The sequence below is a fragment of the Salmo salar genome, chromosome 15 (genome assembly GCF_965601325.2).
Source record: "Salmo salar chromosome 15, fSalSal1, whole genome shotgun sequence".
NCBI lineage: Eukaryota > Metazoa > Chordata > Actinopteri > Salmoniformes > Salmonidae > Salmo > Salmo salar.
The window spans coordinates 73651763-73673725 of record NC_138305.1 but is presented as its reverse complement, the minus strand read 5'-3'; the positions used below and the strand labels follow the sequence as shown (position 1 = coordinate 73673725).

The window sequence follows — 21963 nt, the reverse complement described above, 5'->3', positions numbered from 1 at the left end:
AAGGTCCCTGAACAATGTATTTGTGTAACAGGCACCCAATCCAAGAACGCGAGCAGGCATTTTAATAGGGCGGCCCAACCAGAACAAAGCATAACAACGAAGGTCACATCGGACCGCTAAATCGGATTTAGTGCCACAGAAATAAGTATGGTCGCTTACACAGTAACAGCGTTCTTTTGATGCTTCACATTTTTTCCCTCTGTTAAATAGAGGACGACGTAAGACTTCGCCTCGCTCGCAAGACAAGAGTCAAGGCGAGACCAATGAACATAAAAATAACATGTTGCAGATAACATGCCGCACACACACACACACACACACACAACCCAGTCTGTATTGTTCTAGGTTGATCTAATTACGTGTTTAAACTGTTTAGACTTTCTGCTCGTCGGGCTATAAAACAAGCCTCTTATCCACAGTACTACAGCCTCCTGCTGCTCTTTGAGCTCTACTGGAAGAGGACGACAACCCTCCCTCCCTCCGCGTACTCTCTGTTTAGGGCCAAATAGCATTCTAGTTTGCTCTGTTTTTTTGTTAATTCTTTCCAATGTGTCAAGTAATTATCTTTTTGTTTTCTCATAATTTGGTTGGGTCTAATTGTGTTGCTGTTCTGGGCTCTGTGGGGTCTGTTTGTGTTTGTGAACAGAGCCCCAGCTTGCTTAGGGGAGGACTCTTCTCCAGGTTCATCTCTCTATAGGTGATGGCTTTGTTATGGAAGGTTTGGGAATCACTTCCTTTTAGGTGCGTGTAGAATTTAACGTCTCCTTTCTGAATTTTGATATTTAGCGAGTATCGGCCTAATTCTGCTCTACATGCATTATTTGGTATTTTACGTTGTACACTGAGGATATTTTTGCATAATTCTGCAAGCAGAGTCTCAATTTGGTGTTTGTCCCATTTTGTCAATTCTTGGTTGGTGAGCGGACCCCAGACTTCACAACCATAAAGGGCAATGTGTTCTATAACTGATTCAAGTATTTTTAGCCAGATCCTAATCGGTATGTCAAATTTTCTGTTCCTTTCGATGGCATAGAATGCCCTTCTTGCCTTGTCTCTCAGATCGTTCACAGCTTTGTGGAAGTTACCTGTGGCGCTGATGTTTAGGCCAAACGTATAGATTTTTGTATTTGTGATCCTGGCGACTGGCCCTTTTTTCGAACACCATTATTTTGGTCTTACTGAGATTTACTGTCAGGGCCCAGGTCTAGCAGAATCTGTGTCACCAACCTCCAATACCATTCTCTTTAAGATGCAGTTTTTTATACCACAATTGCACAATTTGTACACAGAAATACTTTTCATGACAACATAGTGTTTCCACACACTGTTAAAATGAAGTGAGCAACATTCAAACTAGTGGCAACTGAGCTGCCACCAACTTTAAACAGGGCACATCCATTTGGCCATACAGGTGAAGGTCTTCACATTACAGTCAGTTTGTATCTCTCTGATAATATAGCTATGTGGTTCAAATTGCTGTGGTTCTAATCTCTCATGGAAAAATTCTGCATGTAAACCGAAAAAAATCGCACGAGTAGAAAAAGAGTAGCAGTAGTTCCGCTGTTTGGGTTTTTCATCTCTGGTTATTTGAACAAATTATTTTGCATGTTTTCGAATTTCGGAAGGGAACGGAACATTGGGCCGTAACTTACAAAGAGAAAGGGTGGAGCTCCTCATTCCGGTTCCACTCTTTGTTGTAGCACTTCTTGATATCTTCTCTTAACATGTATGGACCCAGAACTTAATCGAGCAGCTGACCAATTACATGAGACTTTAGTTCTGGGTTAACCAAGATTATTTTGGGTGGAAGGCTGTCTACAGCCAGGATGACTACAAGTAGATACCAGATGTTAATGTCTCGGTGATGTCTTCATAATTACACAATTTGTAAACAAAAAGGTATTTTTCATGATAATGTCCTTCCGCGCATCTATTTGCACAGGTAAAGGTGTTTACTGTCATTGCATCTGTCTGATAATACTATACAGACTCCGTGGTTGAGACAGTCTGCAGGATGACTACTACTAGGAAATGTCTCTGTGCCATCTCATCTCTCCCCTGCCTCTCTCCCCCCACTGGTTGTGTGAAAAGACACACCTCAGCACCTCATCATTCCCAGGACAGTCGGGACTTTCCCAGCAGCACTGTGTCTGGCCTGGAGGTGAAATCTAGCCCCATTGTCAGGCTTCTGGCTTGTCTGAACTGGACGGACTCCTCTCACTCGAGAATGGGTTGGGCAGATAGAGAGACACAGCCCAGGCAGCCTGTCTGTTGAAAGTACCTTGAAAATTCCAAGCCACCTGTGGGCCGGCCCATTGTGTGCAGTGCCCTTTGACACTAAGGGTTGCACCATCGAATGGAGCCCTGTCCTGCTCTGTGTTTAGCATTATGAACCCAACCCAACCCCATGGCTGACCTAAACCACCTGCTCATCTCACACCCAAATGCAATGGCCTGGTCTCTGATGTCATATCCTGTCACAGAACCCAGTGCAGTGGCGCGCAGACACTCTTTTCCAGAGCAACTAGGGTTTAGTGACTTGCTCAAGCGCACCGACAGATTTTTCACCTAGTTGGCCCAGGGATTCGAACCAACACCTTTTGGTTACTGGCCCAACACACTTAACAGCTAGGGTCAGCATATGGCTAGGACTAGGTCTAAGGCATGGAATATAAGATTCTGACCCTAAAAGCAATGGAAATTGCAAGGTTAATGCCTTTATATGCCATCCAATATTAAATATCAAGTCATTTCATTCTGAAACTACAAACCTTCCTCAATGTTCTGTGGCCATACTTCTACAGATGTGTGCTGCCTCCTAGCGGTAGAAAGTGACATTGCGACAGGAACTTTATGGATCCCAGTACAGACTGTAGTCTGTACCTGACTGATTGATGATTGAGATCATTTATTTAAGTGTCATACACCTACTGGTGCAAGGCCCACATGGGCCTAGCGGACACCACAGAACCAAATAACATTTTACAAATGATATGCATACAGTAATCATGGCCATTTCAGCGAACATCGAGCCACACTACACAAACAGTACATTTCTCCTTCTCCTCCAGGCATTATGAACAAACTCAGCCATCTCAAACACGCCTTGTCTGAAGAAAAAAACTACTCAAGTCTCTGTTCATCCTGTAACCAGAATACTTCAGGCTTATCACAAATCGTTTTTTCTTCAGATAGTCATACAGAGGGCAATAAAAACACTAAATGGATTTAGTTTTCAATTTCCCCCGAGATCACATAGTAGGCAAATTCTCTCCTCTTCAGACACTCTGTTAAATCTATCCGTGTCTATAGACAGAGGGAGGGTGCTGGATCAGAGTAGTGCACAAACTGGCTTTTTTGTTAGAATCAGGTTAAGCATATGGTTCAGGGCTGTAGTTATTTTTGATAAGAGTGTAAGTTTAGGTTTAAACCAAACATCAACTGCCATATTTATCAGTCTGTTTCATAGACGTAACACGTCACCTTTTTGCCTAACCACACATGGTTCTCAACCCATATCTCCACAGATGGCCAGGTTTGGAGTCAGTTCGTGCACACCAAGAAAGCAGCGGATTGTTCTGTTTTGAACATTGTTACAATTAGTGCCCACTTTGGATCCCCATAACCCAGCAGCAAAGTCCATCACTGGACACACCCAAAATGTATAGGGCTGAGAATAAGCACGGACCCTAAGGCTCTGCCTGCAGAATCTGCCTGTGATCTGATGCCATCTTCAAAGGGCATGTGTTCATCTACAGTGAAACCAAGGTATTTATAGAGCCCAGTGTAGAATAACGGGGTTGCACCAAATCAAAAGATATGTGCACTTCTCTGCACGCCCTTCTTTCTGAAATGAACAATCTGGGTCCTCTCTTGATTTATCGCTAGTCTCCAGTTAGCACACCGTAAACTAACAATATTCAACATATTCTGGGGGTCATCTTCGGTCCCGGTAAGGAGAACTACTTCATCAGCATATACAACAAGATCCCAGGAATATATCCGCAACTTTAACACCAAGTTTAGCATGTTTGATTTGTAGGGCTAAATCATTAACATGTAGTGGGAAATAAGTGGGCGAGAGTACGTCTCCCTTGTTACACCGTAAGGGGTTGGAGACCCGCCAGTCTTGAGGTCATTGACCTAAACACAGGCAACTGGAGGCTGATAAAGAGCTTTGACGGCATCATAGAATCTTCCATCAATTCCCATTTTAATTAGTCTAAAAGCAAGAAGGTGCTCTATTCACCCAAACGAAAGCCTTCTGAAAATCAATAAAACAGGCAAAAGTTGTCTCTCTCTCTTGAATTCTAGCCGGGACCACGGTGGAGACGGTATAGATATGGTCTATACACACCCTGGCTTTCCAAAAGCCATTTTGTTCATGAGCAAGCTGACCAGACAGTTTTAGGTACAGCTGCTATGAACAAACATTGGCTTCCTGCTTCCAGCCAAGGTAGAAATAGGCTATATCCGAAATGGCACCCTATTCACTACGACCTACATAGTTCACTACTTTTGACAAGGGCCCTATGGGGAATAGGGTGACATTTCAGACACAGCCATAGTGTAGCTTCTGGCTGAGCTAACAGGCTTCAGCTCTTCCGTCAGCATACTGATTCTCCAAGCCTGGGCTCCCTGGGTCACAGGAACCTTTATGTGTGTATTTTTTAAGGTATTGCTAGATATTATTGCACTGTTGGAGCTAGAAACATACTGTAAGCATTTTGTTGCCTGCAATGTGCAAATCTGTGTATGCGACCACCAACAAACTTTGATTTGCTGGAGAAATGTCACTGTGGCTTCCCTCCACTGCTTCACATTTTGGATGGAGAGATGAGAGAGACGATTCGGGTGAATTTTGCAACTATCCACATTAACCGGTGACGCTACCGCAAACGCTGCTAATATTACCCCTTCCACAGAATGACCTCTAATATTAACCGCTCTAGGGGTCAGGTTTCCAGCACAGGCTGTTTTGGGAACATAATGATAGTTCCACAGACCCACAAGGTTTACAGGGAGCCTGACATCAACTGTTGGGTGTTTACCGTCATGGGTGGTGGTGGGGACGTGTGTGAGGAAGGGCGGAGGGGAGGTCATATTATTAGGGCAGAGTGGGGTGTGTGGAGTGGTGGGTCACATTAGGGAAAGAAAGCAACAACAAAAAAAACAGTTTCAAGGAAGCCACATACTAACTATATCTTCATTAAAACTGCATCAAAAACCTCATACCATTCTCTTCATCAGATTGACTTGACAAACATGGTTTGAGAGCGTATTATTTCGCCAATTGAAATAGATAGGGGGAAGGAAGAAGAGGAGGCGGCGTATGGAGCATGCGCTGGCATTCTTCGGTCTTGTTCGGGTTGCATTTAGGCAGAGTACAGTGTGTAATGTACCGAGTGCTGAAAAGCTCCTCAGTGATAAAATGAACCAGCAACGTTGTGTAATAGCTCTGCTGTTTAAAAACATCCCGTGGCCACCATGCCAAAGTAACTACACGTCCTGTTTACACACAGACACACACTGTATGCTGTGAAGAAGAGTCTCCTGACTGAGGCATCCTGGGGAAGACAGTCTCCACACTGAGCCTGAACACTCCGTTCTGTTCTCAGACCACAACCAAGAATTGCTGTTTAGGGAACGATAATTCAGGGGGCAGAAGTAGAGGGATAACCCGTCGTGTTGAAACAACATGCAACGTTTCCCCAACAACATGAGATGGAGTACTGTCTCGTGTTCACAGTCATTTCATGATGGTAAGTCTCTCGTGACAGACGTAGCTGGCCAGACCAGCGTGCCCACGAGATTTGGTTCTGGGTGCTGGGATTACATAATATAGTGAACATGAGCTATGAGCTGCGTTTCACATCCCAGGGTTACATTAGGTTCAGAATCAAATATTTGAAGTTAGATGTCATATTGAAAAGGTTTTAGGCATCTTTCATCCTGAAATGCTATCATTATCCTCTTCGTCATCATCTTCAATTAGCAAAGCACCACCACATTCTGATCGAGTCTGACTGACTACCTTCATGGACAGACATAATCAACTTCCATGTTATCCCTCTCCAATATTAGGTCTTCCCAAGTAATTTTAGGTCAAATTTTTATGTTTATGTTTTCACATGTCAACTTCCTCTGCATGTCTAAATCTTTTAATGTGTCATGCTGTTGTTTCCGTGTGTCTGGCCAAATAAAGTATTGGCTTGTTAAAAAGGCTATGGGAGGGGGCTGGGGTGTAGTTCATGCATGGAGCAGACTTCGACCTCATTCCATATCACTGAAAACATCCAGTTCCCCAGACTTCCACGTCAATCCCTGGATGCCGAGATAGAAAATTCACAGGAATTATATGGATATGGCCAAGGATGGCCAAGGATTACTGTGATTCTTGCAAAGTGGCTATACAATAACTACATGGCATACGGGTGTCTAGACTAGAGCGTTTCGTTTTTTCACCGTTTTGTCGTGGAACCATTGATCAACTAACTTGCTTGTTACAAGGGTTGAGTCTATTGCAGACACAGAACCCTGCAATACAAGTGCTCTTAGTTCAGATGAATCTAGATATAAGCTCAACAGTGAACAATGACCGGACAAAAACAATACGACAGGTAATATTTCATTTAAAGAAAGGGCATGAGGACAAGTCTATATTTGTAGATGCAGAGCCTTTGTCTGATAAAGGCAGAGCCTGTCTGTCTGTGCTTACTTGAATGGCTACAAAACACAACTAAATGACAGATTATCCTAGGAATGTGACTCAGTGTTGCACTTGTAGCTGTGTACATAATCAGATCTATCTGTCAATAATTAAAATAACTATCAGACACAGGTGTGACTCTTGTCTCACATCCATGGTGCTGATATTGTTCTTCCCTCCTGCCAAAGTGCATTACAGAAATGACTGACACAATGTGGTCATTCATTTAAAGGGCTGCAGAGCAGAGCTGGAAGTAGACACACCTCAGGAGCCGATCCCATCTCATCCAACCAGACCTGAGTTCAAATAATATTTCAAATCATTTAAAATACTTTCTCTGTGCTTGATTGAGCTTGTCTGGCACAATGGAGCCAATAGAATAGCCCTAAAAGTCAAAATCCTGCCCACCTGCCACTCTAGGGAGAAAAAAGAAAAAGAAGTACAGTATTTGAATGATTTCAAATAGTATTTGAACCCAGGTCTGGTCCAATCCATACCAACCACTGGGCAGAGCTGGGTAAACTAGAGCACCAATCCAGATCACAGCCCAGACATCATTTTATAGTTAGCTACACTCAAGGCTTTTTTAAGGTCCAATGCAGCCATTTGTATCTCAATATCAAATCCTTTCTGGGTAACAATTAAGTACCTTAGTGTTTTAAATTAAAATTGTAAAAAATAAACAAATAGCTTCTTAGCAAAGGGCAATTTCTCAAGCAAGAATTTTGCTAGAACTGTCTGGATGTGGTCTGAGTGGGGAGGGGAAAACCGAAAACAAGCTGTTAATGGCAGAGAAGTTTGGAACTGCTTTTCTTATTGGTCTGTTAACACATTTTCTGACTGGTGATGTCACCAGGCAGGCCAAAGCTCCATCCCATCAAAGCAGGCTGAAATTTCAGCCTCTTACACTAAAAGGGCAATATCATAATTTTGACAATTTCAAAGATTTATTCGAACCACATATTGAGGAAATATATATAAAACAGAAAAATCTAAATTTTCACTGCAGTGGGCCTTTTAAGCTCCGTCATCAACTATACTCTACTACCAATTACTGGCCATAACAACAGATTTTCTGTTCTCCTACTTACCCCAGACAGGTTAAAGCACAACATAATTTTTGTATAATTATTCTACTAAACAATTAACATTTATATGAACAGTGAACAGGCCTGAATACTAAGACTGATGGACTACTAAACTAATCTCAACAGTCAATACTTGTTTTTCCCATCCAGACATGAAAGGAAATGCTATTTCATAATAGCATTTAACATAGTCAAGTTATAGAGGGAAAGTATCCCTTCTGAATGAATAGCCTTTTGAAATTATTAATCAAATCCATATTACAAAAACGTGTTTTTGGAGCGAAACGTGGACACTTATATCAAGCATTATTCGACTGATGAAAAACCCTCTTACTTTATACCTCAGCAAACCATTCCTGGAAATACAAAGAGAAAAAAAAATGGCTGGATGTTCTGCTAAAGACCTGTCAAGATCCGCAGAGCGGTAGGAAGCCTCACCACACTACACCCATCTCCTAGCCCAGGGGTTCCCAAACTTTCACGCAGGTCCCCCTTCCAGCATTGGGGAGCATCCCGTGACTACGCGTGCCACATCTATTTCTATGTCTATTAAGCTGTTCACACCCCTCTTGTGGGTGGAGAGAACATTTTGCAGGTTTAAAACATTTTTCGTTTCTGCAATTCTATACATTTAGTCGTTTCTAATGGGTATTCATGTGATAATTGAGTGACTCAAACATTACACCAAAATCTATGGGCTAATAAACCTAGCTAAAAAAACGGACCCCTCTAAGGTATGCAATGACTGACGTGACAAGAGGAAAACTGACGATACACTACCCAATTTAGAAATTGCACTTTATGCCTTTTACTATTCATACTTTCAAGAGTAAGTTGAAAACCACTGTCCTAGCTAACTAGCTAACCGAAATGACTGTATAGATCAAATAGTGTTCTTGCCACAATCTAACCAAAATGTGTACTTATTACAGGGGTCATATGAAGTATGAGGTTCCACATCTGACTAGGGAAGTCTTGCTCCTGACAGTGTAAAGTTGATTCTGTGACAGAAGATGCAATGGGTTAAAGTGCCCTGAATTACTAAGCAAACTGACTAACCCCATATGTACAAGATGAGTGATTTGTTTCTTCTAGCTGCTAGTGGAGCAAAGGGCCACGCGCAATATAAAAGATGAGTATGAAGGACCAACTGTTCTTTACTAGTCTATGATGAGGGAGTGGTATGGTCTGCTTTCCTGTTCTAGTCTATGATGAGGGAGTGGTATGGTCTGCTTTCCTGTTGTAGTCTGTGATGAGGGAGTGGTATGGTCTGCTTTCCTGTTCTAGTCTGTGATGAGGGAGTGGTATGGTCTGCTTTCCTGTTGTAGTCTATGATGAGGGAGTGGTATGGTCTGCTTTCCTGTTGTAGTCTATGATGAGGGAGTGGTATGGTCTGCTTTCCTGTTGTAGTCTATGATGAGGGAGTGGTATGGTCTGCTTTCCTGTTCTAGTCTATGATGAGGGAGTGGTATGGTCTGCTTTCCTGTTCTAGTCTATGATGAGGGAGTGGTATGGTCTGCTTTCCTGTTGTAGTCTGTGATGAGGGAGTGGTATGGTCTGCTTTCCTGTTCTAGTCTGTGATGAGGGAGTGGTATGGTCTGCTTTCCTGTTCTAGTCTGTGATGAGGGAGTGGTATGGTCTGCTTTCCTGTTGTAGTCTATGATGAGGGAGTGGTATGGTCTGCTTTCCTGTTCTAGTCTGTGATGAGGGAGTGGTATGGTCTGCTTTCCTGTTGTAGTCTATGATGAGGGAGTGGTATGGTCTGCTTTCCTGTTGTAGTCTATGATGAGGGAGTGGTATGGTCTGCTTTCCTGTTCTAGTCTATGATGAGGGAGTGGTATGGTCTGCTTTCCTGTTGTAGTCTATGATGAGGGAGTGGTATGGTCTGCTTTCCTGTTGTAGTCTATGGTGAGGAAGTGGTATGGTCTGCTTTCCTGTTCTAGTCTATGATGAGGAAGTGGTATGGTCTGCTTTCCTGTTCTAGTCTATGATGAGGGAGTGGTATGGTCTGCTTTCCTGTTGTAGTCTATGATGAGGGAGTGGTATGGTCTGCTTTCCTGTTCTAGTCTATGATGAGGGAGTGGTATGGTCTGCTTTCCTGTTCTAGTCTATGATGAGGGAGTGGTATGGTCTGCTTTCCTGTTCTAGTCTATGATGAGGGAGTGGTATGGTCTGCTTTCCTGTTGTAGTCTATGGTGAGGGAGTGGTATGGTCTGCTTTCCTGTTCTAGTCTATGATGAGGAAGTGGTATGGTCTGCTTTCCTGTTCTAGTCTATGATGAGGAAGTGGTATGGTCTGCTTTCCTGTTCTAGTCTATGGTGAGGGAGTGGTATGGTCTGCTTTCCTGTTCTAGTCTATGATGAGGGAGTGGTATGGTCTGCTTTCCTGTTGTAGTCTATGATGAGGGAGTGGTATGGTCTGCTTTCCTGTTCTAGTCTATGATGAGGGAGTGGTATGGTCTGCTTTCCTGTTGTAGTCTATGGTGAGGGAGTGGTATGGTCTGCTTTCCTGTTCTAGTCTATGATGAGGGAGTGGTATGGTCTGCTTTCCTGTTGTAGTCTATGAAGATGACGGTATGATATGGTGTGATACCTCTCAATGAAGGTGCCAAACAGCAGTCTGATGGTCTTCTGTATGTTCTCAGTACACAGCCAGCTCCACTGGTCCTTCATCAGCAGACACAGGATGTTCAGAGCTACGTCTGCCACGGCCGTGTCTGCACGAACACACATCACAGTCAGATTCACACATATAAGCACGCACGCACGCAACAGAATACAAAACTTGAACTTGACGAAGATACAAATACTGGGACATGATTCTGGAACACGAATAACAGAAAGGCAAACAGAGCCAGATAGCCTCAGACAGATAGTCAACACCGTTTCCTCAAAACAGTGGTGTGGTACTGGCCTACAGAGGCTGTGCAAGATTACTACCACCTGCTGGCCATTACTGAGTGGCGCATGCTCATAGATGATCTGATTTGGAAAGTTTAGAATTATGATAATAATGTCTGTTTTTGCACTGATACGGTCCTTTGATATTCAGTAAACTGTATGACAGTCCTTCATGTCAGAGAATAATAGGTTGATAACGCAGGCCCGTGTAGACGTTAGAAAAACTGTACCTGTCCCCCGTAGTTTTCTCTCCCGACCCCCACCTCCCTTCCTGTCTTTGCCAGGTAGCACACTGAACCTCCTCCCGTCAGCCTCCTTCTCCTGGGGAGCATAGAGCAAAGCCTCCTGGTCCTTTATAAAGCCCTCCAGACCAGACAGGGACAGGCCATGGAACACCTGTAGAAACAGACCAGGGCACAGGAATGGATGGATGGATGGATGGATGGATGGATGGATGGATGGATGGATGGATGGATGGATGGATGGATGGATGGATGGATGGATTGGCGGGTTGAGTGAGTGAGTAGAATCAAACAGACAGTTTGATAACATTAATATTAAATGATTATTCATTGATACTCATTGATATGAATCTTCCATGGTTAACTTACAGTGCTCCCTTCATTGAAGCAGTATATGACTTTGGGCTGGATTTCAGGTATATTGAGAGCAGGGGCGACTTTACTGGAGAACCTCAGCCGGACAGACCTGACACAAGCAACAATTAAAAAAACACATGACACAAAACTAGATAGTTTGACATTAATGTCATATAAGCAGTTACATTTTTTCCTAAAGCAGCTTTCGATTTCATATGTGATTTGAAAACTACAGCGAGTGGTTTACGGGTGTTTTAATGAGTTTTTCAAGAGAGACAGTGAAAAGCTTTGGCCAGGCCATACATATTTTTGACATTTAGAGAAAGAGAAGAGAAAGAGAGACACAGAGAGAGAGACAGAGAGAGAGAGAGAGAGGAGAGAGAGAGAGAGAGAGAGAGAGAGAGAGAGAGAGAGAGAGAAAGAGAAAAAAGACTCCCACCTCTTCCTTCCTTCTGGGGCATTCCTCACTTCAGCAGGCTCTCCATCCAGGTCATCCTCAGCACGCGGGAATGCTGTCTTCAGCGTGTCTACAGCATTTGCCATCATCTACAGTAGACGCCAATAACCAGGCCCAGGAAGACACAGCACACAAACAGCACCAAGGTTAGCTTCCCGAAAAAAAACAGGTCACCAGAAACCACATACTCTATCATCTCTCATCTCTCCCTTTCATGTTTTTAGGTCAAGTTATCATGCACTGTTTTTATATCATAACCGCGACAGTTGTGACACTGAAAAAGCTACGTCACCTTATCAATCCTGGACATAACAAATGGTTTCTTCTCGAAGGCTGTGCTGGCGTCTGTGTGCAGAGCCAGGAACTCCTGCATCTCGTCGCTGTTGGCCGTCTCAGGGATGGTACACAGTTGCTGGAGGAAAACAAAGCGGAGTGATCAGATACTATGCAACAGTCACATTTCAAAAAACATACAAATCAGGAAATGATTAATCTTGTTAGATAAACAATTCAATTCCTACTTTAAGAAAGGTATCCAGCTGTCCTTTTCGAACTTCCACCTTGTCAATATCTGGGTTTCCAAATGGAAGATCAGGGAAAATCTTCTTGGGTCCCTTGACATCTGAAATGGAAAAGATACACACACACTTTGGTGAGAATAAAATATCCATACAGCACATGTAAGACTTCCTCCACGCTATAAATGATTTGTTTTGACTGAATATAATGTTTGGGTTTGAATCTGGCCTACTGCTCTTTCAGCACTCTCTAGCCAAAAAACATACAAAAGACTTTACATTTTTTTTATAGAATTGGACTTCTTACTCTTAATCATCTTCTTGAGGTCAGGCTTCTCCTCCAGGCGTGTCTGCAGGTGGAGGAAGTCGCTGTAGCGTCGGTTCACAGTGTGATAGGCTACAGGTTGTAGAGTACCTAGGCTCTCTGAGTCAACCACTGTCTCATACTGGGGAACAACAACAGTTACAGATTGACTGGGAAAGTTTAATAAGACTAGTCCAATGTTCACATTTCAAGATGGATATTAAAATGTATTAAAAAGGTAAGGAAGTGTACACTAATGTCCGGTACTGTCACAAGTGATTCGTCTAGCGTTGTACCTTACGATAAAAAGAGTCGCAGTCCGATATGTTACATTATTGCTATTCCTGCCTTTAGAGAGCATGACTGCGTAAGCATTCAAGCACTGACCTGTTAAATGTCATGTCAAAATGTATATTTCCGCCTAAATAGATGTATTTATCATGAGAGGGCCATAAACAAAACCTAGTAATGCTTATACTACCAGAATGATTCAAATCCCAGCTGGCTGGTATTAAAACATTTAAAAATTGCTGAGGTGTAGTCAATTTTGAGGACACACACTCAAGTACACAGTACAACTATGATGAAAATGTGAAAATATGAAATATTTGATGTATTTCTTATTCAACACTGTATGAATAAGCTTTGAAATGACTTATATGCTTTCTAAATATAGTATAATCAAATTATAAAACTACTAAGATTTCACCTTCCTTATAACTGCAAAAAATGTGTATGTTTAGTGTTAGAGAACATTAGCATTTTCTAAAGGCTTCTCTTGATTAAAACTTCTGCCCTCACCCTTCTAAACATCGGACAGGGCTTTAGCTTGGCTTACTGAACTTATTAGGAACTTGCCTTTAATCTCATATTAATCTTGTCTGTCTATGACAAACCCAAAATGTTTTTTCTTTAAAATCTATGAAATATTTTAAGATTACAGTGAAAAGGTTGGCAATAAAAATCGATCTGTGAACTTGCTAGCTAGGGTGACAAAACCACTCTCTCCTGCTCCTCTGGGATCTAAGGGTGTTTCCACATACAGTCCTCTTTAAAAGAACCGATCTCAGTCCTCTTTAAAGTGAACTCTGGGATAAAAAAAAAAGCAAAATACGTCAGGGCAGTATTCACACTTCCCTTGACTTTGAATGTGGACTCAACTCTTTTGCCAGTTCATTTCACCTTTGTTCTGGTGAGAGTCCTCTTTGCATTCACATTGCTATGTTTAGAAAGGAACCAAGATCTTTTTCCAGCATTCACTCAATGCACTCTTGATTTTTACAAAGTGCAGGACAAGTCATTCCATTAGATCGTGTTATCTGACAGCTAGATAATTACATTTTGGAAGCTAAGAGATAGCATTTAGTTAAAAGATGAGACATAATAATTATCAGAAGATAATATTAACATGTAAATATTATTGGTAACAGAATAAATTGCAGAGGAATACTGCAGATTAAATAATGCTGTGATGGCAAAGGTGCATAAAAATGGAGGAATTCAGATCCAGTGCATTCGGAAAGTATTCAGGCCCCTTGACTTTTTCATCATTTTGTTACATTACAACCTTATTCTAAAATGTATTTTTTTTTAATTCTTCATCAACCTACACACAATGACCCATAATGACAAAGCGCAAACTTTTTTATGAACAGAAATACCTTACTTACATAAGTATTCAAACCCTTTGCAATGAAACTCAAAATTGAGCTCATGTGCATCCTGTTTCCATTGATCATCTTTGAGATGTTTCTACAACTTGATTGGAGTCCACCTGTGGAAAATTCAATTGACATGCTTTGGAAAGGCACACACCGGTCTATATAAGGTCCCACAGTTGACAGTGCATGTCATAGCAAAAACCAAGCCACGAGGTCAAAGGAATTGTCCGTAGAGCTCCGAGACAGGATTGCACAGATCTGGGGAAGGATATCAAAACATTTCTGCAGCATTGAAAGTCCAGTAGCCTCCATCATTCTTAAATGGAAGAAGTTTGGAACCACCAAGACTCTTCTTAGAGCAGGCCAGCCAGCCAAACTGAGCAATCAGGGGAGAGGGGCCTTGGTCAGGGAGGTGACAAAGAACCCAATGGTCACTCTGACAGAGCTCCAGAGTTCCTCTGATGAGATGGAAGAACCTTCCAGAAAGACAACCATCTCTGCAGCACTCCACCAATCAGGCCTTTATGGTAGTGACCAGACGGAAGCCACTTCTCAGTAAAAGGAACATGACAGCCCGCTTGGAGTTTGCCAAAAAGGCACCAAAAGTACTAAAGGACACCTTAGGAAACAAGATTCTCTGGTCTGATGAAACCAAGATTGAACTCTATGGCCTGAATTCCAAGCGTCACGTCTGGAGGAAACCTGGCACCATCCCTACGGTGAAGCATGGTGGTGGCAGCATCATGTTGTGGGGATTTTTTCCAGAGGCAGGGACTGGGAGACTAGTCAGGATTGAGGGAAAGAAGAACGGAGCAAAGTACAGAGAGATCCTTGATGAAGTCCTGAGCGCTCTGAGCACACAGCCAAGACACCGCAGGAGTGGCTTCGGGACAAGTCTCTGAATGTCCTTGAGTGGCATTTTAGAATAAGGCTGTAATGTAACAAAATGTGGTAAACGTCAAGGGGTCTGAATACTTTCCAAATGCACTGTATGAAGTATTCATTTGAGCACTATCCACACGTGACATAGTTCAATGTGACTATATATCAGCACAATCTACTTTTTCGTTTTTTCAAATTGCCGCCGTCTCGGAGCTACAATTGGGATCATGTATATTGTGCTAATGTCAATACAAAAAAGAGTAACAGAGAGCACTGTACAATACGGCGAACTTAGCAAATGAGGTGTTTCTGGTAAGCACATGGGGGCTGTCCTCCATTTTGGGGGCTGGGGGGCTGTCCTCTACTGCCCCTTTAAGAGCCTAGTATTGATTTTGTGGTCAGTGGTATCCGGAATCCTTGGGACGTTCCTACCCTAAATCCTAACCTTAACCATAACCGTGACCTAACCCCAACCCTAACCTTAACCATTTTAAATGCCAACTTCATATGGGGTAACGTCAGAGTCAGGGCCGTAACTACATATGAGGACACCGAGGTCCGGACCACTGTAATTACTCAGAATAAAAATAAATAAATAATGATTATTCTTTAAAAAATTAGGAACTCAGTTAGGGTCTCAATCTACTGTTGAGAGTTAGAATAATAGAATACACCAGGTGCAATATGTCATCCACTGACAGTCACTCAATTAGCCTATGTCAGTAAAAACATTTAAGATCACAAAATTAATCTAGCCACTTATCTAAACTTGTAGTAATGATGAGGATTTACTGACTGGGCACACAGGGCAAGTGCCCAGGGGCCCTGACCTCCAGGGGGCCCCCATTGATTTTGTTAGTCACTCTCATTCAGATATCATATTAACATGGCATAAGTCATGGCAAAAGGTGTAGAATTGCAGGAAATGAGCTTTAAAACTGCAACAATGTCTCCCCACCCCATGGTAAAACATGTAGATTTGCAAGAAATGTTCTGTAAAGCAAACTCATTTGTTTTCTTTTGTTAAAGGTCCTGTGCAGTCAAAAACGTGATTTTTCTGTGTTTTATATGTATACAGTACCAGTTAAAAGTTTGGACACACCTACTCATTCAAGGGTTTGAATGAGTAGGTTTGAGCACTAACAAGTACTCAGCATATGTGGGAACTCCTTCAAGACTGTTGGAAAAGTTGCTGGCACTGTACGTGATTTATTTAGAATTCAAGGCACCCTTAACCAGCATGGCTACCGCAGCATTCTGCAGCAATACGCCATCCCATCTGGTTTGCGCTTAGTGGGACTATCATTTATTTTTCAACAGGACAATGACCCAACACACCTCCAGGCTGTGTAAGGGCTATTTGACTAAGAAGGAGAGTGATGTAATGCTGCATAAGATGACCTGGCCTCCACAATCACCCGACCTCAACCCAATTGAGATGGTTTGGACTGCAGAGTGAAGGAAAAGCAGCCAACAAGTGCTCAGCATATGTGGGAACTAAAATGTAAAATATATTTTGATTTGTTTAACACTTTTTGGGTTAGCACATGATTCCATATGTGTTATTTCATAGTTTTGAGGTCTTCACTATTATTCTACAATGTAGAAAATAGTAAAAATACAGAAAAACCCTTGAATGAGTAGGTGTGTCCAAACCTTTGACTGGTACTGTATATATATATATATATATATATATATATATATATATATATATATATATGACACAATTAGGTTGGAATAATACTGTGAAATTGTGCAAATTATGATAATGCCCTTTTAGTTTACGAGCTGTTGGTGGGATTGAGTTTTGGCCTGCCTGTTGACATTACCAGGTGGTAAAATAGTTAATAGGCTAATAATAAAAAGAGTTCCAAACCTCTTTGCCAATAACAGCTAGTTTTCAGACCACAGTCCTAGCAAAATTCTTGCTTGATAAATGTCTCTTAGCTAAGAAGCAATTTTGTTTATTTTTTACCATTTTAATTGAAAACAATCACAGTAAGGTACTTAAATGTTACCCTAGAATTATTTGATATTGAGATAATAACAGCTGTCATGACTGGCCTGTTCGGGTCAGGTTACCGTGGACCACAGTCCTACAGAGGTATCTCTCACACCCACCAGAGGGGGTGAGACTGAGAGGTGGGGGGGGGGGGGGGGGGTTTATGACACCTCACTCCCATTGTAAATCTTAAGGCAGCAGACAAAACCCTTTGTCCTCTCAGTGTGAAGGATTGAAATGTATGATGGGTCTATGGAGAATCTACCTCAGAACGGTAACATGCAATAAATGGACTTTGGGACAAATATTTCATCAGCCAAAATGGTGGTTTACAACGATAGATGGAACATGAAAATGAATGTCGTTTTTGTTATGTTATTAAAAGTTAAATGAAGATGTTATAACGAAAACATTGTAACTTGAAGAGTTTTCATAATATGTACCTGATGTTTGCATACTGTACGTTGTGTGGAAAATGTCCACATCAAATAGAAGGTTTTTGTAAAGATTAAATGTGAAGTTAGTTGTCTAAATTGGATCTGAGTAAAATCCATACCTTTCAACTACATACGCCCACAGAACCTGCCATCAAGGCGGAAATGCCCATTTCTACCCTGGGGTATAAAACATGTAAATTAAGAATTTACATATCAGACTAGGTGACCACGCTCTGCAGCCAAGGTCCGAGTAGTCGCTAACCCAAAACACAACCCGAGGTTGAATAAGACAAACTACCCTCTTAACAATCTATGCTACGGATGAGTAGCTGTGACTAAGAGGGTGGATTCAAGCAGGACCTATCGGTTATTCTATCCAAGGAATCGTGTGTCTACACTGCTTTCATTCCCATGCTGGCACCATCTATACACGGCTGATTAGCCATCCGGAGAAGACCCCCTTTCAGAACAAGGGCGAGGAAACAGACCACTAAGAGAAAGGACACTGACATCGTGTGGACAATCAGAGAGTTACACCCGGTAACCAAAGAGGTGTTGACATCAGAGGAGAAGATGAACTCGGTCCACGAAGAGACACCCCATCGGACACCTTCGACAAGTAATTACATCATTATATTCTGACCCATAAGAGCGGCAGTTCGGGGCAAGGTGTTAGGGCTAAACTAAGCACAGTTTATAAATGTATCCAAGTGTGCTTTTCTCTCGTGCACTCTCTCTCTTTCTCTCGCTTTCTAACATCCCCATTTTCTGTAACACGTGTCATATTGTGTTGGCTCGCTAGGGACCTGTTTCATTGTACTAAGTTATAATCAATAGCCTAGACTGTGCGTTTGTGTATCTTATTTTATCATTTAGCTTGTTAGTAAATAAATAATCAACTCAACTGGTGTGCTACGCAATCATTTAGTGAGACTCTGGTTTCTGATTCTGATATTCTTTGAGTTAATTTGGGAAACGGAAACTCAATAAAAACAAACTTTCCCATGGTGCCCCAGGTTACTGAGTTAATGATTACCGGATTAATTTAATCACGTAATTACAAACAGTTAATCATTCGATGAACGGCAGCCGTCACAATCAATACAACGTCACGACACAGCTGCATTGGACCTTTAATCGTATACTTTTTGTCTGCTAACAGATCCCTCTGTATGTATTAAATGATAGGTTTTAATCCCTGTGTTGAGTTCATGTGAGTCAATGTGTAGCGGCTAATTGTATAGCTAATAGGCTATGTGTTTATATAGCTAATAGGCTATGTGTTTATATAGCTAATAGGCTATGTGTTTGTAGATCGACTGAGATGAATGAAGCTACAGCAACCAATGTGATAATGTCTGGGGTCATTTTTGCTAGTTTTTTGCTTTTCTCCAAATAGCAATTTAGAGTTTATAAATTGTATAGAACAGTGGGGGCTGCTGAGGGGAGAACGGATCATAATAATGGCCAGAACGAGGCCTATGGAATGGCATCAAACACCTGGAAACCATGTGTTTGATGTATTTGATATCATTCCACTGATTCCGCTCCAGTCATTACCACGAGCACGTTCTCCCCAATTAAGGTGCCACCAACCTCCTGTGGTATAGAAATGCAGTAAATTAATAACCCCCTCCCTGTCCGGACCTCCCTAACTGCAGACACTGGTTACGGCCCTGGTCAGAGTTGGGACATCCCAAGGATTCTGGACGGTAAGGACCTATGTTGTGATTATCACCAACTTTGTTGTTGTCTTCTCACACTATTCAAACCACAATCAAATAAACAGTTTATGAAGCTCTCATAAGCCGATGTCACACGAAGCAATCTGGACGCAATTTGTGTTGCTTGCAACTGACTGTATGCAATGTCCAATCAGTGAGCAGAAAGAAGTTTACATGACTCGCCATATCGTTCCCAGTTGTCATGTCAACACAGCTGTAAGTACAGCTGCAAACCACAACAAAAGAGAAATGCCAGAAATTGGAATTGTGTAAAAAATTCTAGACATCATGGTTTATGTATATTCTCTGTCCAGTTTCAACAAACATTGTCCAACATTAAGCTAGCTAGATAGCTTAGCTCGTCGCTGGCTTGGTTAGCTAGCTAGATAGCTTAGTAAAACTTGGTTGGCAATAGGCAACATTTTGGGTAAATTGTACAGCCAGCATTTTGTCTATATTGATGCTGTTACAATTACCAAACATTTGGATGAACAAATAATTTATGAAACCATAATGTGATGTATGAGAGGATTGGATGTTGCATGCAATTTCAAATGCGTTTGAATTTCTTTGTGTATGAGCAAATGTTTGAGATGTCACTTGCAACTTGCATCTGCAACAGAAATTGCATCCAAATGATTTCGTGTGGCACAGGTATCAGCCTATAGATCACATTTTGCAAACAAATAATCTGAACATTGTGTCAGTACAAAAGTCCACACATATTTGGGAATTGAGTGGTCTAAAATAAGCAAACTTTGCCCTTTTTCCACAAACATGCACATCATCATCTTCTCTCTTTCGTGGCAACAATGTGAGGGGTTATGGCAGGGGAAACGGTGTTGCAGTAGTAGTCTAGTGTGCGGTGCGGGAATAATGACAAGCAATCCCGGGGGCGCTTTTTGGTTCGCGTCAGCGTCAGTGCTTTTTTGAGGGGTTACACCGCACAAAATATTAATTGCGAAAACACCCCAATGATTGCAGGTATAACAGTATAGCTTCCGTTCCTCTCCTCACCCCAACCTGGGCTTGAACCAGGGACTCTCTGCACACATCAACAAATGACACCCACGAAGCATCGTTACCCATCGCGCCACAAAAGTCGTGGCCCTTGCAGAGCAAGGGGAACAACTACTTCAGGTCTCAGAGCGAGTGACGTCACCGATTGAAACGCTATTAGCGCGCACCCCCGCTAACTAGCTAGCCATTTCACATCGGTTACACTCACCCCCTTTTGACCTCCTCCTTTTCCGCAACAACCAATGATCCGGGTCACGGCACCAATGTAACAGTTCAGCTTCCGTCCTTCTCCTCGCCCCAACCTGGGCTTGAACCAGGGACTCTCTGCACACATCAACAACTGACACCCACGTGCCACAAAAGTCGTGGCCCTTGCAGAGCAAGGGGAACAACTACTTCAGGTCTCAGAGCGAGTGACGTCACCGATTGAAACGATATTAGCGCGCACCACCGCTAACTAGCTAGCCATTTCACATCGGTTACACTGGCATGTGCTTTGTCAGTGGCTGTGATGCAGTGTTCAGCCTAGAGCTGGACAGTCGGAAGAAAGAATGAAATGGTAGGCAGGACATCCCAGCTTCTGGCTCAACCTCACCATTGTGGACTTGTTCACAATGGTGAGGACTTTTGTACTGACACAATGTTCAGATTAGGTGTCAGATTTCACAGCAGTGAGTCACACAGGCTGAAGAGATAGGGCGCATTCGAGCAGATCACTTTTGTCAAGTCAGTGAACATCGTTGGTCACCGCCTTTCAAAATGTGTTGCATTCTGGGGATAAAAATTGTCCAACTTGCTACATGTCAACTATGTGAACTGAAGTCGACTGCAAGTTTCTGCAGTTGCTCACCAATTTCATCCTGCAGCCATCACCTGCATTGCGGGAGGCTCTATTGTAAACCAATAATTATGGTGTTTTGTTTTATTTAGTACACCAGGGTTGGGCTCAATTCTAATTGAAGACAGTAAAATCAGGAAGTAAACTGAAATCCAAATTCAGGGATTGAAAAAAATCTATTTTCAAAATATAAGATTTTAAATCACTTCCTGAATTGACTGACTTCAATTCAAATTGAGCCCAACCCTGATGTACATTAATATTTTAGTCATTTAGCAGACGCTCTTATCCAGAGCAACCGAGTGCATACATTTTGGTACTTATTCATACTGGTCCCATACAGGAAACGAACCCACAACCCTGATGTTGCAAGTGCCATGCTCTACCAACTGAGCCACACAGGAGGGCACACATAATATTAAATTATTTTTTACATTTTTTTGTGGAGGCCGTGATTGGGAGTCCCATAGAGCGGCACCAATTGGCCCAGCGTCGTCCAGGTTTGGCCGTCATTGTAAATAAGAATTTGTTCTTAAATGTTTTTATTAAAGCTTAGGGTTAAGCATAAGGTTAGTAGTGTGGTCAAAGTTAGGGTTAATGTTAGGATTAGGTTTCAAATCGAATTTTAAGAAGATAAATTGTAGAAATAGGCAGGGTTTGTGACTCTGTGGCTGTGGTAACTAGTGACAACCGTGAGAACTGGGAAAGGCTATACGGACACGCCTGGTGCCCAAATTGATGATGTATGTTGCGCAATTGAGAGTCGAGTGAAGACGAATGGATTCAGTTCAGTCAGTCGTCCTGATGAGACTAGTTTACATTGG

General features: G+C 42.2%; 1 protein-coding gene across 8 annotated transcripts in view; it reads right to left on the bottom strand.

The window, feature by feature from the left end:
* The window catches only part of snx19a (sorting nexin 19a), a 63666-nt gene that overhangs the window by 3986 nt on the left and 37717 nt on the right, over nucleotides 1-21963 (bottom strand). For all 8 annotated transcript variants that reach the window (XM_082962036.1, XM_082962040.1, XM_082962034.1 and 5 more), the window contains 7 exons: nucleotides 12579-12717; nucleotides 12275-12375; nucleotides 12046-12165; nucleotides 11736-11842; nucleotides 11309-11405; nucleotides 10928-11093; nucleotides 10390-10513 (listed from right to left, as the gene is read on the bottom strand). In XM_082962036.1, the coding sequence (XP_082818162.1) occupies nucleotides 10390-10513; nucleotides 10928-11093; nucleotides 11309-11405; nucleotides 11736-11842; nucleotides 12046-12165; nucleotides 12275-12375; nucleotides 12579-12717 (854 nt within the window). The remainder of the gene's footprint in view (nucleotides 1-10389; nucleotides 10514-10927; nucleotides 11094-11308; nucleotides 11406-11735; nucleotides 11843-12045; nucleotides 12166-12274; nucleotides 12376-12578; nucleotides 12718-21963) is intronic.